Below are 16,603 nucleotides of genomic sequence, written 5' to 3'. Positions count from 1 at the left end.
CTCAGGAAAAAGAGAAAAAAGGAAAAACCCAAACCCAGCACCAAACAAACACTGAGCATACCAAATTCACTGAAACACTCTGAATCACATTCCACAGAAGCCTCCCTCCCCGCCTCTCCCCTTCACTGCAGTGGTGGGGGAGCCAGACATTTGTCTCCCTTCCTTGCAGCCAGAGACAGCAAGTAGTGGTTTTATAACCACAGAGATGAAAGGCACACTTACCTCTTCCCAGCGGTGAGTCTCCACGTGGAGGTGGACCAACGCTTTCAGGTCACCGACCTTCATGTAGGTCTCTGCTGCATAGCCAGGGTTATCAAGCTTCTTAAAATAGAAGGCACATTTCAACAAAGGCTCACGCTCGGCTTTATCCAGTTTTCGAGCAATTTCAATTAACCTAGACCAGAGAAAAGAAGCCAAACGTTTCAGGTTCTGCCTTGTTGGTTTGCCTTTTGTTTAATTACTGTAATAACCTTATCTTGAACCAGTTGTTATTTAGTAACTATCACATCAGCAGTACCATGCGACGCTGCTGAAACAGTTCTCAGAAAACATTCCAAAACCTTTTTGTTTTACACACTCAGCACCCATTCCCTCACTCATCACTCCGTGTCTCAGCCACAAAGACGCAGGGAAGGGAGTAGGTCCTACATGACTGAGATGGGACACACTTCCTCAACCCTGTTCTGAACAAAACCACTCCTGAATAAATGTCATCCCCTTTGCCACACAGCACAACTGAGGCAAGGGAAGTGGCCCTGAGTGACCAGTCCAAGACCTTGCAGCCACTCTGCAAATGACCCAAAGTGTCACCTATTGCAAACTGAGGAGAATTTGGCCAGTGACAGGAGCAGCCCCAGAATTTCTAGGGATTCTATGCTGCAATTGTCTTCTCTACCTGCTAGATGATAACCCCTAACAGCTTCAAACAACAGAAATAGGCTACCATGTACAAGCACTGCTGTGATGATTACTCTAAAAGCTTAAAGCATGCATATTTTAGAAGCCAGACTCATACTACAGATGAACCCATTCGTTCTCTTCACTCTTGCAGTGCATTTGTTTTCGTAACATATTTATGTCCCCACCCTCTAAACATATGTAACTTTTAAAACCTTTTTAATTGTTGATGTGCTTCAAATACCGTTTGACACAAACAAAGGCACATAACTAAGCAAGTTCTGTCTTATTTTAGAGTTATGCAGAAGCTCACAGTAACTCATTCAGGTTTTTATCACATATTATCTCTGAGATGGAACTAAAACCTACATATCAACCCAGCCATGGTCCCCACTGATTTCTATGGCCTTCACGTGCTCTCCTGCAGACAGGTACATCTCCACGGCTGCTTTTGGTTCGTTGATATTCTTGGCCCAATCTGCTTGCTTTTTTATTAGCATCTTTGTGTCTTTGGGGTCTCCAGAGCCCAGAAAATCCTGAAATAGTGCAAAAGAGAAGTTTGCATGACCTTCTGGTCACAGACCTTGTTACAGTCAAAAGTACATAAAGGCTTCTTAATGGGTATCATTATGCCTCCTAAGGAAAGAAATACTGCATACAGAGCAACATAAATTGATCCAGCCTTCAGCAGCTGATCATCAGGGCCCAATGTTTGGAAGGAAACAACTGAAAACAAAATTTAGAAAAAAGTGGGATACTCTGAGAAGAGTCCAAGAGAAGGACAACAGAGGTGCCTCGGAGGCAACAGATCTGTCCCTGGGAATAAATACGTCCCCACTTGACTTCCTGGAAAGCTTGCTCTCCGTGAGCCTGTTTAAGTGGACAGAAATTATGATTTCTACCTGCTTGTCAAGAACATGCCTTTCCAAAACAAAACAGCACTGATTTCAAGAACTGTATTAGATCAGTTCCAAGTGTCAGATTTTCTCCTGCAAGCCACGAAGTTGCAGCTCCATTCGAAGGCCCCACCCCATGCTTAGTTCACAGTGGTATACCCACTTAATCACACATTAGCATCAGGATGCCCAGCCACAAATCCATTCCAGGCTGAAATCTTGTTTTCTGCAAAGACATTTGATAATTATATTACAACCTATCAGTGAAGCTGTTCTGTAAGGACAGAATGGCAGCTGCTGTGAAGGGAGAGCGAGACTCTGAAGTACTGGCTGGACTTCTGCAAGGAATGCAAACACCAAGCCTGGATGCTCTGGTCATGACCATTTGGGAAATATTTCTCACAGTTTGTTTAGCAGCTTCTGCCAGTGCCAAAGCCCTGGCATCATCTGGTTGACATCTGCTGACATCATACACCAGGAAAAAACAAAGTACTTTGCCAGCAGAAGATGGATTCAGGGCGACTTTATCCGTAACAGAACAAACTTCTGTCCACTAACACAGGTTCCAACAAAAGAAAGATTAGGACAGAGAAGTGGAAAAGTGAGAAGACAGTGGAAAATTACCTTATCCTGCGTCCCTCTGGTAAATTCTAATTCAGCTTTAACACTCTCCCCAGAGAAAGCACCATATAACAGATCTGTTCTGCTACCACAGCTCAGCAGTTTCCCTGATGCAGCCGGTGCACAGGTACAGAACTATATCCCACCTCCACATGTCAGCTCTTGAATGAACTGCACATAGGATTTTGCTATACCATTATCTACTGTAACACAGACCTGGTCAAATGAATAGCTATAAAGATGGCATGATAATCTTTGAACATGAAAAACTGCAGCTAAAGACTCAAGTTGAACAAGACCTTTGACACAATTTGTTTTCCAGCCAGGGTCACCAAAGTAAGTCCAAAAACAAAAGCTCAGCTTCTTACAGTATAAAGAAGTTTTTGTGAGTGCTCAGGAATTTCTGATCTGGTACAGTGATAGCCAGCCTATGACCAGATATCAAAGGGCTTCCTGACCTCTGCCTCCAGGCTGGACTCTCTACTCAGAGCTAACCAACATCAAGCATGAGCCATGAGATTCCATAAGGGTCCCTCTGCATAATTTTGGCAGCATTAAAACAACAATGGCAACAACAAAAATCAACCCAAAACCACCCCACTCCATACATCTTTCCTTGGAAAGACGACTGTCCAACAAAGTGGGGGATTACATGTGCTTCCATGTACTGTGCACTCCCTGTACCAGGAGCTTCCTACATGTGTGATGAAGTACCTTCGGTTTCTCTGTGTGGAGTTACTCTCCAGGATGGGAGACACAAGACCTTTTGCTGTCTGCTAGTTAAATATAGGCATGACTACAGCCAAGAATTAAAAGATTCTTATGAAGACTTATGGGAAAATTTTCATCTATGAATTACATTTATGTTCAAGAGGAGCCAAAACACTGAAGCTAACAAAGACTCATCAGCCAAAAATAGCGGAAGGCAGACTTACATCAGCAAAGCCCCCAAGTATTTATATTAAGCTCTTGGAAGAAAGAGATCTCTCTGTAGCACTGTTGGTGAAATCTATGCTAAAACAGTTTATATGCATGTCATGCTAAAGTCTTTGTCCTGTGTTGGGCAGAATAAAGCTCTGGTGGGTGATGGATGAGAGTAAACAGGGCATGCATTCTTAGGGATTTTGATAAGAAAACAACAAAGACCACTGAAAAGCCAACTAATGCCCTCTCACTGCTGTGTAAAAACATCACTTTTTAAAACCATATTCACTTTATTTCTACATGGGAACAGAGTTTGTTTTGGGGAAAAACAAATCAAGACACGGGACATTGAATCTTTGGAAGAAAATTCTCTAGTAAACAAAACCACACTAGATTAGGACACTGAGTAAATAAGTACATGAACATAGAACTAATATCTATTTAAGTTCAGACTCTGAAGTAAATGTATTTTTAATACAACACAGAAGTGAATTAAATGCATGGTGCACTCATCTCTGCCTTGCACGTGTACTACCTTATTAGACAAAACAATCAAAAGGGACTCGAGCGAGATACTGTGAAGAGAGTCACAGAAATAAGACTTTTAGGTTTTTAAAAGGAGAACTTCACTGAGGATAATGCTGTATCATCACAACGAACGAGTCTCTTGGAGGTGTCTAACAAAAAAAAATCCTCTGAAAAGCCAAGAATTCTGTGGACACATTTGAGACTACACAAAACACCCTCTGCTACCTCAGCAGCAGACTCTGAGGAGCAGGGCTACACCCAGAGACACAACACAGCCATCTTCCCCTTATGAGCCAAACAAACTTCAACCAACCGACCAAGAAAAAGCTGGAATCCATAGACTGCCTTTCATCCAATCCTTCTGTAGGACCATGCTTGGAAAACAGTTACCAGACATTACCATTCCTGCATTTAAACGTGCAGTTGCAGGGTCTCACCTTTGCATAGTCAAACATGCGTAAATCCGTGTACATATCCAGAGCCAGGTTCTCATGGCCACTCTTTCTATACAGCTTTGCTGCCTCGTGGAATTTTCCCTGGTAGGCATAAACATCTGCTAGGAACAGGTCATTGTTGTTCTCTCCATGTTTCTTCCGCTCCTGGGAAAAAAAAAAAAAAACAAAGGGAGAGGTAGAAAATATTGCACATGATCAGGACCTTGGTGAGAAAGAGCCGTTGAAGAACTGACTTTCAGCCTGAGATTTTAACTGTTTCATACAATCCTGTAGCAGGACACGACCACGAAGCCTCTCCTCCATTTCTGGTGAATTTATAATTGAAGGATTAAATCCCTTCTTAATTAAAATTAGAGGAAAATGAAATGTCACTATACAAACTAAAGTGATGAAAATTCACTTCTCTTGATTTCACACAGAAAAATGAACACATGCTGTCATTATGCTGTGCTATTTTAAAAAGGCAGCTGATGGGTTCCCTATTTTCTCCTGTAGAAACTCACTAGCATATAATTTGGCTAAATTAACAGTATGTGCGGGTGGGATAACACAGAAATAATTGCTAGCAACAAGCAGGTTCAAAAAGCATGTTAAGCTGCCTCTGAATGAAAACCAGTGTCCGCTCATGTCAGAGCTCCCGGTTTTGGGCAGGCTGCAGTGGCTCCCACAGCACCTGCACGTGCTCCCCCGCTCACTCTGACCCTTTGGGAAGTCTGTGTGGTGCCACAGAGCAACCCTCACGTGAGCCAGTCCCACAGAGGTAGCACAATGACCTCCAGGGACCAACACACTGGTGCATCTGTGAGTGTTTTATCCTGTAGCTTGGAAACACATTACTACCCTGCTTTGGATAAAATGATTACTGCTGTCAGCCCATCTGATGTGGAGATACATAGATGTGAACTGAATTTAAAGAAAACTGCACAGAAGGGGGAACAGCATTCCATGAGCACACAGATTTGATTCTCTGCTGCCAAAGGAGACTTGGCCATCACTCCTGCTCACACCTATGGACTAGGCTGACACTGGGCTGGTGTTGAAAGTCCCCTTTAAAAACTCAGTTAAAATAATCATCAGAGGAATTGTTACACCATTCTTTAAAGACTTCACAGACTCTTTCCAGATATAGAGATCTGGCATTTATGTTTCCTGCTGTCATCAACTAGAAAAAAAAGTGTAATTACTTGAGAGAAAACCATCCTACTCATGGCACATGTGTGCCTACTTACAGCCTTACAAGCCTTCAAAGGAATCTCATACACCCCACGCAGGAGTGACCAGTGATCAGGGTAACCACTGCTGTACAATTCTCACCTCAGAAGGAGCACTTTCAAGAAGTCTGAAAGTAAGTTTATGCTTATTTACAAAGGGAATCTTTCTTATTAAACATAACATGCCAATTCCAGAATATCCTCAAATAGACACAGATCTGGAGCAGCAGGCGTGGAAAAGTTAGTAGTGAGAGAATGCTCTCATCCACCTATCCACTCTTTATAGGCAAAAAAAGGCATGGGGTAGTGGTATCCTAATGCAGAACATTGTCCCGCGTTAGAAAGAAAGAAAACTGCAGCCAACGGGTGTTTTGGCAGAACCAGGACAGCTCTGCAGAAACGGAGACAAGACACACGTTATCTCAGAGGGTTCAAATCTCATAGCATGAAGATGAGGAACTCTGGTCATGTCATCCCAACACAGCCTTTAAACACAACATCATCATGCAGTCTTTGTGGAAGGACAAGGGTGATACCATGTCTTTTAATGACAGACAGTTATTGTCTAGTGCAATTATATCAAGAAGAGCGGAAAAAGTAAGAAGCAGTGATCAGAGCACAGTATGGGAGCGAGGATCCCAAATTCTATTTCCAGTTGCCACAGGCTTGTCATGAGACTTTGAGTTTGTCATTTTATTTCTCTGGGCCTGTTTCTGGCTCTGCAAAGAGGAGATAATAGTAATTACCTACCTCCAGGGGGTAAGGAAGGGCTTAATTAACTCATGTTTATGAAGTATTCTGTACTAAGCTCTGTTAGCACAGTGGTAGTCTACCAATTACTAATTGAATATTGAACGTTTTTCCAGTTTTCCTGAAGACAGTCTCATAAGTTCCCATTGTCCCACAACTTTCTCCTGTGAAGTTTCAGTCACCTGCCCAGAATTTGATTCATCTCTGGCAATCGGGATTTTTCACTCCACAGACACCTCCAGCTGTCAGAAGCACTACCTGAACAAAGTCCCTCCAAAACAGAAAGTACTGATGTGGGTGTAGTGCTCAGAGTAATCTTTAACATCCTCTTACCTCTATGCTGCTGATCAGTTCTAAATATCTCAGGTCTCGCACCCTGGTAAATGCCTATTGAGAAGAAAAAAGAAAGCTTGAAAAGACAGCAAAATCATCAGAACATTGCTACCCATAAATCAAGCTGCTTTGGTGCAAACAGGGCAGACAGAAACACGGCGGACTCGGGTTTGTGTAGTCTGACTACAACTGCAGCCCCTCAGGCACTGCAGTGAAAAGGACAAGGGTACAACCCAAACAGCTTTGCACTGACAACAAGCAGCACAGGCAGGGACTGGCAGGGGTACATATGTCAGTCTCCCACAGAAACACAAACTGCCATCTAAAATATGACATACTTTCATTCCAGCCATTTTATAGCTCTTCCATTTTGATGTCAGGCATGATACAGACCAGGAAATGTAAGGAAACCATTACAAGGTAGAACATATAATTGATCCTCCTGCCAAGGCTTCTGCATATGCTTATAGCTCTTACACTACTCTGAAAATTTGGTATGGGAGTAGCTGAGGGAGAGGAAGTAAGAAGGCGGTGAGATTAAAGTACTGCCAGGCAGTGTAATCTCTTTTGCAAATGGCGATAAATGTGCAACCTCAAGTCTCCAGTGGCAAAGTCACGTGCAAGTTCCAGCAGCTTAGCACTTACTCTTGACATGCATCAAAAATAGCAATTTAACTCTTCAGCCCGCGTGTTCCAGACTTGTAACCAAACTAATGCTTAAGAGGGCATGGAATATTCTGCTTACGCCAGATCGGACTAGGAACTGTGAGAGCCTTTAATGTCAGGAAGCTGCTTTTGTTCAAATTAATCCGCTCTAATTCTAACAGGGCACTCCTTTAAAATTCCAAGGAGGCACTCAAAAGTTCATTTTAAGAGTATCTATTTGCATAAAGCTGTCTATGAAACTGGAATTATTCTGATGCCTCCACTTAAGCAAAGAAGCAAAATAAAGCATTTAATTTCCTTTAAAAAAACCCTGTTATTAAAAGATGTCTATCAGCACAGGCCAGCCCTGTGTATTTTTAGAATGCTTTGTCTTTCATACAATATTCATGACGTTGAACTCGGTTCGCCCTCTCCTATTTGAGAAAAGGTGCCGAATGAAAACAGGGAAGCGTTTTATGCCGGGGAAACTCTGTTCTTCACTATATACCCATGTGTAGGCCACTCCCCAAAACAAAGCATTCCAGATAGAACACGGCTGAAACGATGGCATCCTGTCACCACTGCCTGCGAGAGCAACGTGTGTAAATAACAGAGGCTGTGGCTGCAGCGGGGGCTGTGCCGGCCGGTCAGGCTGCGGCTGCAGTGGGGGCTGCATGAGCCGGGCGGGCTGTGGCTGCAGCGGGTGCTGCGTGAGCCGGGCAGGCTGTGGCTGCAGCGGGGGCTGTGGCTGCAGCGGGGTTTGTGTGAGCCGGGCAGGCTGTGGCTGCAGCGGGGGCTGCGTGAGCCGGGCAGGCTGTGGCTGCAGCGGGGTTTGTGTGAGCCGGGCAGGCTGTGGCTGCAGCGGGGGCTGCGTGAGCCGGGCAGGCTGTGGCTGCAGCGGGGGCTGTGGCTGCAGCGGGGTTTGTGTGAGCCGGGCAGGCTGTGGCTGCAGCGGGGGCTGCGTGAGCCGGGCAGGCTGTGGCTGCAGCGGGGGCTGCGTGAGCCGGGCAGGCTGTGGCTGCAGCGGGGGCTGTGCCGGCCGGTCAGGCTGCAGCTGCAGCGGGTGCTGCGTGAGCCGGGCAGGCTGTGGCTGCAGCGGGGTTTGTGTGAGCCGGGCAGGCTGTGGCTGCAGCGGGGTTTGTGTGAGCCGGGCAGGCTGTGGCTGCAGCGGGGGCTGTGGCCGCAGCGGGGGCTGTGTGAGCCGGGCAGGCTGTGGCTGCAGCGGGGTTTGTGTGAGCCTGTGGCCACAGCGGGGTTTGTGTGAGCCGGGAAGGGCGCAGGGCCACGGGCAGGCCGGGCCCGTTGCCGCCCGTTGCTGCCATCCGGTGGCGGCCGCGGCCTTGGGCAGCGGCATCGAGATTCAGAACGTGGCTTTTATCTGGAGAGTGCGATTCGTTTTCAGCTTAAATCCTCATCTCGAGATCCTAAGTGTGTCACAAGCCAGCTCTGATACGTGCATCAGTGTCAGTACAGCAATGGCAAGAGGGGACAGGAACCCAGGAGCACCGCTTGTGTTCCAGCCGCAAAACACACGGGGTGCACACGCACCGTCCATACAAACACACACATACACATACGAAACAAGCTTTCTCCCCGACAGTGACTATCTGGTGTACCTTTTTAGCAGTTTCAAACTCCAGCCCTTCTAAGGCTTCCATGGCCAGCTCCCTCCAGTCCGTATCAGTGACTCCCAGACACGCAATCTGATAGGCTTCTTTAAACATTTTTCGCTCCAGATATTGATACATGGGTGCAGACTGAGGATGTCCATTGAAAAACGTGTATTAGAAAGCATAACATTGATATACTAGTGGCATTCTTTACAAATATTGAATATTGGGGTGGGGGGAGCACCAATCACAACCACTACGAGCCCCTCGGAGAATAAATGTGTGGCTTTTGTGTATCAGACAGACCAACATCCCATGGTGATGGCTATATATCTTTAGAACAGCTGGGTTAATTGTATTCCTAACTCATCCATCTCAAAATCATCACCTCCTTGCATATTTAGGAAGTTAAGCATGTGAATTCTTTTGAGCGTTGCACATGCTAACTGTTATGTACAATGAGCTGTTTCCTTGTTTTAATACTGTGGAAGCAGAGCAAAGAGGGGTAAATCTGTTGTCCAAGGCTAAAAGCATCAAAAATGGCACAACAGCCCTGCGTGAAGCATCCCTGGAAACATTCAGACACAAGGGGAAGAGCTATCATGAGGAAGCAGTCCTTCTGTGCCAACTGATGACAAAGCTGTTTTACCAAGACACCAACTATTGAGCCCAAAAGATACTGACCTCAAGGATCAGCCCTGAAAGGGAACTGAAGAAACTGACAACTGCAGGCTGACACAGAGAAAGGTGCAGGACCTCCAGCTACAGCTCAGATCCTCTGAGTGAATGGGAAGCACTGCAGCTAGACAGGGTTTGCAAGCAAAGGCAGCACGCAGATTCATTTCTATGTTATTTTTATCAGTTTATCTAAAAATTGTATGTTTTTTGGTACTCCCCCTCTCCACAGCACTGTTTTGGCAAAGCTGTGCCTGTGTGAAGATACTTCACTCTAATTGTGTGGTGCCTCGGTGCCTGCAGCACACCAAAGGCAGACTAAGCGTGCGAGGCCTGGCCGATGCAGTCTGTGGAGAGCCCAGAGCCTAGCCGAGGCTCTGCACAGCACCTCAGAGCGGTCTGTAACACAGGTAGCCATCGGGTAATAAAGCACATTCTGAAGATACTTTGCCTTCTTCATTGACTGTGTTTCAAATCCTGCCCACGTTTGGGTTACATAATTCAGAATTAAGTCTTCTTCCCCGTTTTGCTGCTTGGACTGTTTCAGACTCTCCCATTGCTCCCCATATGGAGAAAACAGCATTTTGTGGAAGGCAATCTCTAAATTTAGCATATAAAGGCTACACACGTACCATACATCCAGACTAAAATACACAGCTCCAATATTGCCTAAACACACATCTAGAGGCAGTAACAATAACACAGTGTTTGATGTACCCATAAAAAAAGTGAAACTGCAACTTGGAAAAAAGGTGCACAGAGAGCCTACAGCAAAAACACAGGCAGGGGCAACACCCACACCCTATCTTCATCTCTGCTTGTAGATTACGGGCATTTGCCAGCAGAAAGGAGAACCAGAAACAACACTCAACAACAGCAAAAAGGAAGTTAGCTTAATTAATGCCAAATGAACGTAAATAAAAGAGACCATGCAATATAACTTCAATAATAATGAAGACAGCGTGAACTGCAATCATCTGGGAAATGGAACACGAGCAAGTCTCAGAACAGCTTCTACACTTGTTAAACACTGATGTTTATGAAATGTAAAGCAACACTTAATGAGATTAAAGGATTACCTGTGGAACTTCAACAGCTGACATAGAAAAAACATGAAGGCAGAAGATCTTGGAGCCATTGTAACCCACAACAAAGCCTTGAAGTTTTTGCTGATGGACAGGGAAGTTACTAGCTTTGATATTGAGATATCCCCCTCCAGAAAAGCAAAGCATATCCTCACACTGCGTATTCCAAGCCACGCTGTTAGCGTTGGGTTCCTAACGAGCAAAATAACCAACGATTATGACAGAGCAGTCACATCATCTCTCCCAAGAAACAGGCATCCTTCAGTGAGATTGCTGTGACTATTATAGCCCAGGTGTGTACACACACGCTTATAATTTGCTTGTATGATAGTCTAAAGCACAGTGTGTTCCTACACAGATTTACAGGGACGTATTTTACATTAGAATAAACAGCTGCCATTGTCTTGCAATTAGTAAATTGTATTTACTAATGAACTATGCTATCAAAACCCGTAGAAGGTAATATAAAGACCCACGATAATACACTGTTAGCCAGCACGTTTAATTGATTGTTTTTCTGACTGTTACAAAAAGAAAGTTACAGGCCCTGTTTCTCTAGCACTTGTACTCTCCATCCAGTGTTTTCTGAAAACATTTAATCAGCATTAATGAGTGAACCCTTAGAGTGCCTGCTGAACTGCCAACAAGGAGGGAATTATCATCACTCATTCTACAGTCTGGGAATACACGGTGAGCAAAGAAGTTTAGGCTTTCATTCTGTTTTTACTAACGATAAAGCCAAAATGCTCATTAACTGTGATAGGAAAGGAAACCAGGAAAGAGCTCTAAATTAAACCGCAAAGGTCGCATGTTTAAGTGTCCTTTATTCACCTGGTGCTCACATATATCTCCCATCTTCTAATTCCCGCTCCAGCACCTCTAGAGGGGTAGTTTCGATAGAGAAATAGATCACAGTTAAATCCTACACATCATGGTGGGTGGTTTAATGGCAGCTACGTGACTTCTGTGCAGCAATGCTTTTGGTATGTTCTGCACTCCAAATCCCTTCCTGCCCCCCTCTTGGGGGTTAAAAGAAACCCAACCAAAGCTGTGAATCGTACCTGAAACAGCAGCTCTTTGGTGTGGATGTCATAGACCAGGCAGGTGTCGTTCTCATCGACCACGGCCAGCTTGTTGCGGGAGGCGCTCATGTCCAGGCAGCGCACGGCTGTCGACTGCTTCAGCAGCACGATGGCAAACACGTTGTCCACAAAGATCTTCAGAATCTACACACATTTGAAACCAAAGTCAGCACATCCGTTTTTGTCCCTAAAACCAGGAAGAGCGTAGCAGGCGCAAACTTAAAGTTGCTTAAACCATGCAACTGCAGTTTTGTTCAGCTATTGACTGCATCAAAATCGAGAGGCTTTCGGTTTGAGGTGCCTCGGCACGACTTGTTTCCATAACCCACTCTGGGTTGCAAGCCTGTATGAATAAATCATATGCTATACACCCTGGATTTTTCAATGCTCATTTAAACAATTACATTGCTATGATACCACAGGAACATAAAGCATAGATAGAGAAGACACAAAGGAACGCAACTTCCTCTCTTCCTGTTCTCTGTATCGATACCTCTGGGCTCCAGTTTGGAATTGCCAGCTGCTAACTAGCCTGTAAAGTGGCCAGCAGTTCACCTGTGGGACATCCACACCTTCACAAGCAGCCATCAGGAGAAGCAAACGCACCCACCAATCCCCACTAACGACAAACTCTCTCAGTTCACCACGTACTCCATTTTGTCTGTTATTCCTAACAACTTATGGACTTCAGGCAGAGTTAAATATGTCTGTATGAATTTTACAGCCAGAGAATGTGAAAGATAGTAGTAATTTGTTTTTAATCACAAGATGAGACTCTGTCAAATTAAATTACAGGTTGTAACACAGTATGCTGCTCCTAAGGGCAAAGAACAGATTTTATTTGCAGTGAAAAGACACAAACCAGAAATCATGTGTTACCTGACCATTCTTTAGACCAACCAATAGGCCTTCCCTTCCTGGAGGTCCTCCAATTACTTTAATATAACGAATAAGAGATTCCATCATCCATTCTCGTTCTTTAACGCCGCTAAATGAGAGGCACTGCAACCTCTTCTCCTAAAGACACAGTAACATAGGAAACACTGCACGGAGGTGAAGACGAACCCATCTGTCTTTGATGCACTATGCTTATACCTGTACTGGCACGTGTGCCTACTTCTACAGGCAGAAATCATAAAGTCAAACTGTGACTTTCACAGGGTGAACTCTTTAATGTTTTCCAATGCTACGAACAAACACACACACAGACCCTCACCTTTTTCTAGCAGCTCACCCTGACCCCAAGGTTCCCCTGGATCATGTGCTAACGTATCAAATTCAGCAGCGACTGTTTCACTGAGAGAGAGCCACTGGTGAGGTGCCACCGTGGTTACTCACAGCATCTCAGTGCTGCACGTGACAACAGCACTACACATCGGTTCCTTGGGGAAAAGCTGCCACAGACTGTACAGTACAACCTTTTCCTACCAGCTATCTGAAAGTGAGAACACACCCCAAGACTAGTCTAGATTTTAAAGGCACATACCTGGCATAGAATAATGTGATCTGAGCATACCACCAGCAAGTTGCATTCAAACTTTTTTACTATCTTCTCCTTCACTCTGTAATACATGTCTGAAGAGTCATCCGAGTACAGCTCATAAATCAGGATTTTCTCTGGCATCTGGATTGCTAATCTGTTTTTGTAGATTGCAATTTTCTTTACAAGCTCTCTGCCTTTTATTCTAACTGGAGAGAAAAAAAACCCCCAAAAATAATGGATACAGAAACCATAAAAACTTACTAATACCTCAAAATTGAATCTTTGTAAAGCACCTTTCAAAACAGAAGCAGATTCCTGCTTGGATATGTTTGCTCCTCTGCACCTACTATCCCTGTCACAATTTTTCACCCTCTGTTAATTGTCAGCAGCACATGCTGGGGCAATACTTTGATTCCTTGCTATAAAAAGCCAGTAGATATGAAGAAACAAAACCCGCCCAAAGCCTTGAAACTGCAAGTAAGGAAAAAAAGCTACATATGATGTATAGGATTTTTATCTCATTGGCAGAGATTAAAACTTTATCTTAAAAGCCTGTGCCCCTCCCACTGTCCTTTCAAATCCCCACATCTTTCATTAAGCTTGTCAGGGCTGATCCTTCAGAATCCCAGTTTGCACTCTCATCCTGCAAACAGCATTCCTCAGTTTTCCTGTCAGTGGTGACAATCTGCCTGGCACATGCAGCATATACTCAAGTGTTCTGCTGGATATTAATTAAAAGCCAAACCAAACCAGAATGTGAGTGAAGGTTTGGCATGACTGCTCGTGTGAAATTACCTTTTTGTTCAGTGATGAGGTGCTGGACAATGACATCAGTCATGCTGTCTCTGTAAGCATAGCGATCTTTGTAAAGGCCATGAACAGTGCTGAAAATCAGCTGATAAAAAGATATTGTTCCATCCTGGCATCCTACTGCCTGAACACAGGGAGAAAATAGGTTTAGTAAATCAGTATACGTAGGTAAGAAGCGGCAAAATGTGTGGTACTTCTATGAACATTATGTTCATATATAGATACCAAATACAGCCTCACTTGTACTTAAATAGTGCAATGCAGAATGAGGACTGATCTCATCACACACCAGGGAGACCACCATGTTGGGTGGGTGAGGTTTGGTTTGGTTTGATGATGTTGTTGCTTTGTGGGTGGGGGATGTGCCAATGTGTTTGTTTTTAAATTAGCTCTGTTATCTCTGCACGGTTGTACAGTGACACAGAGTGCAGCACTTATGGCTAACAGTTGCCCTGCAGGCACTTTCCACCAGGTGCAATGCTACAGAAACTCAGGCAGGTCTGAACACTTCCTTCCCATCGTGGAATTAGATTTTGTCAGTCTAGAAATTACTAGGTGTCATTTTTAACTCTTTTCCCTCCTCTTTTTTAATCAAAATGCAGCAAAAGCCTTACCCTCTGAGAACAGCTGTCACGCTCATTCACAGCCTCCTGCAGCCCAAGCTTTACTTCCGCAGGGTGTTTTTAATTTGGGTGGTTGTTCTAGGACCTCACTAGACACTGCTGAGGTTCTGCAGCCTCAGTGTCTAAATTAAGCAACAGTGTTTGAAATGTATGGCCTTCCTGTATCTGACAAATTGCCTGTGAACATGTCAGAGAAGTGTTCCTACTCACCACGTAGTTGGAGTCTGGTTTAACTTTGCATGTCCACACCCAGCTGCTTTGCTCTCCAATGGTACCCAGACGCACTCCATCCTTTGTGAAGAGGGAAACTTGTTTATCTGAACCTCCCAGTAAAATATATTCTCCTTTGGTAAAATAGGTAACACAGCAAGGATCAAAATTGAGCATTCTGTCCTTCCCAATCTACAACAGAAATAAAATGAAACCCATTAACAACAGGATAATTTCATGTTTTCCCAAGGCAACAAGTGCAGTCACTGATACCATTCCTCTCATCTCTCTGGCCATGCATAACTTTCCAATACCCCAGAACCACTGGCTGTATTCTCAAAGGCCGTTCTAAAATACATCCACGAATCCCTCCAGTCCCAAACCAGTCTACTCAGAATGCAGGCTACTCACAAATCCCCTTTAACGAGTTACAGACACCACAAAGATGTCTTCCACACACCAATAAAACAAAGCACAAAGGTCAGCAAGGCTGTAAGGCCTTTAATACAAGAATTGTAAGACAGCAGCTGAGTTGCCATGGGAGAAATAAGAGCTGAAGGAAAAGAGAATTAAGAAAAGCAGACTCATAAAGGGCTGGGAAAACAGAGAACACGTAGCCCATAAAGCACTGGCAGACAAACACGGGACACAGAACAGAATCAGAAACACCCTACCACTCTTGAAAGCACTTTCTAAAACATACCTGTTTGCCACTAAGTTGGTAAAAGGAAAGTTTCTGACCCCAGTCTGCCACAGCTAAAATATCATTGCGCTCATCTCTGACAAACAAACAAAAGAAAACAAAGTAATACTACAGTAATTTTAACCTGTTTCTTAGAGCATGAGAACCAAGTAATGAGACAGCACAATTTATTCTACATTACTCTCAAAAAAACACGAACTGGAAGGATAGCAGATCCATCCTGACATTTAAAACTGAGCAAGACAGCTTGGGGACATAAAAGAAACATCAGTCTCCTTTACAAGCTTGACGTAGCACTGCCCACACAGCTCATGAGCAGTGGGTACAGCGAGGGTAACGGTCCCTTAAACAGATGAGGCATCTGGGCCCGGATGCTGCTCTCAGCTACAGCAGTACAAAGCCACGTAAGATCCAAGTCAACACAGCAGAGTGAAAAAACAATTGTCAGTGTAAGGCAGGGAAAAAACATGAACATTGTTTGTATGAGACCAGCAGCAGACTGAGGAAAGGCTTCAGGTGTCAAATTTGTTAACTTGGGTACTCTGACATGATCTCTTCAGCTTGGAGCAGAACATGACAGCCACCTGCTCTATGGTGTCTTGCCTAGGAAGAAGGGAGATGGTAATCTGAACATTCTGCTGCAAATGATGCCTCTAGCCATCAAATGAACAAAAATGAGACACCAAAAAAGCCAGCTGCTTGGTAAGCACACACCCTTTGCTCAATGCAGGATGCATGCATGTGTGGGGAAAAGCAACATGCTATCACATACTTAGGAGCTATCTCATAATGAACACAGACCAGCAGTAAAAATAAAGAGCATACCAACCACTACTAATGTAGAATTTCCTAACTTTTGGATATCTGATTTTGTATCCCCTGTAATACTCTCTGTCCTTGGTCCTCTCTGTAAATGATTCTTCCAGATAATATACATATATATACTCCTTGGAAGTTTCACTCACAAGTTGAGCTCCATAGAGATGTCTTCTCCCTCCGTCTCACTACACTGCCTACTGCCAGGCCTGGATTCCAGCACTGTTATCTCCTCTGAACAGCTGT

The 16,603-nt window shown here is 44.3% G+C and overlaps 1 protein-coding gene across 6 annotated transcripts in view; it reads right to left on the bottom strand.

The window, feature by feature from the left end:
• IFT122 (intraflagellar transport 122) overlaps positions 1 to 16,603 on the bottom strand; it is a 33,384-nt gene that overhangs the window by 10,848 nt on the left and 5,933 nt on the right. For 5 of the 6 annotated variants that reach the window (XR_009819787.1, XR_009819788.1, XM_062008237.1 and 2 more), the window contains exons 8-19: positions 15,542 to 15,617; positions 14,839 to 15,030; positions 13,991 to 14,129; positions 13,199 to 13,401; positions 12,592 to 12,729; positions 11,692 to 11,856; positions 10,625 to 10,822; positions 8,877 to 9,017; positions 6,616 to 6,669; positions 4,304 to 4,465; positions 1,267 to 1,433; positions 223 to 394 (exon numbers count right to left, since the gene is read on the bottom strand). Coding sequence is in view for 4 of the 6 variants with exons in the window: in XM_062008237.1 (XP_061864221.1) it covers positions 223 to 394; positions 1,267 to 1,433; positions 4,304 to 4,465; positions 6,616 to 6,669; positions 8,877 to 9,017; positions 10,625 to 10,822; positions 11,692 to 11,856; positions 12,592 to 12,729; positions 13,199 to 13,401; positions 13,991 to 14,129; positions 14,839 to 15,030; positions 15,542 to 15,617 (1,807 nt within the window). In the remaining 2 variants the exon portion in view is untranslated. The remainder of the gene's footprint in view (positions 1 to 222; positions 395 to 1,266; positions 1,434 to 4,303; positions 4,466 to 6,615; positions 6,670 to 8,876; positions 9,018 to 10,624; positions 10,823 to 11,691; positions 11,857 to 12,591; positions 12,730 to 13,198; positions 13,402 to 13,990; positions 14,130 to 14,838; positions 15,031 to 15,541; positions 15,618 to 16,603) is intronic. The other variant, XM_062008239.1, reaches the window with a different exon arrangement.

The sequence above is a fragment of the Colius striatus genome, chromosome 15 (genome assembly GCF_028858725.1).
Source record: "Colius striatus isolate bColStr4 chromosome 15, bColStr4.1.hap1, whole genome shotgun sequence".
Taxonomy (NCBI): domain Eukaryota; kingdom Metazoa; phylum Chordata; class Aves; order Coliiformes; family Coliidae; genus Colius; species Colius striatus.
Note: the sequence above shows the minus strand (reverse complement) of the source record. Positions and strands in the feature narration are given on the sequence as shown.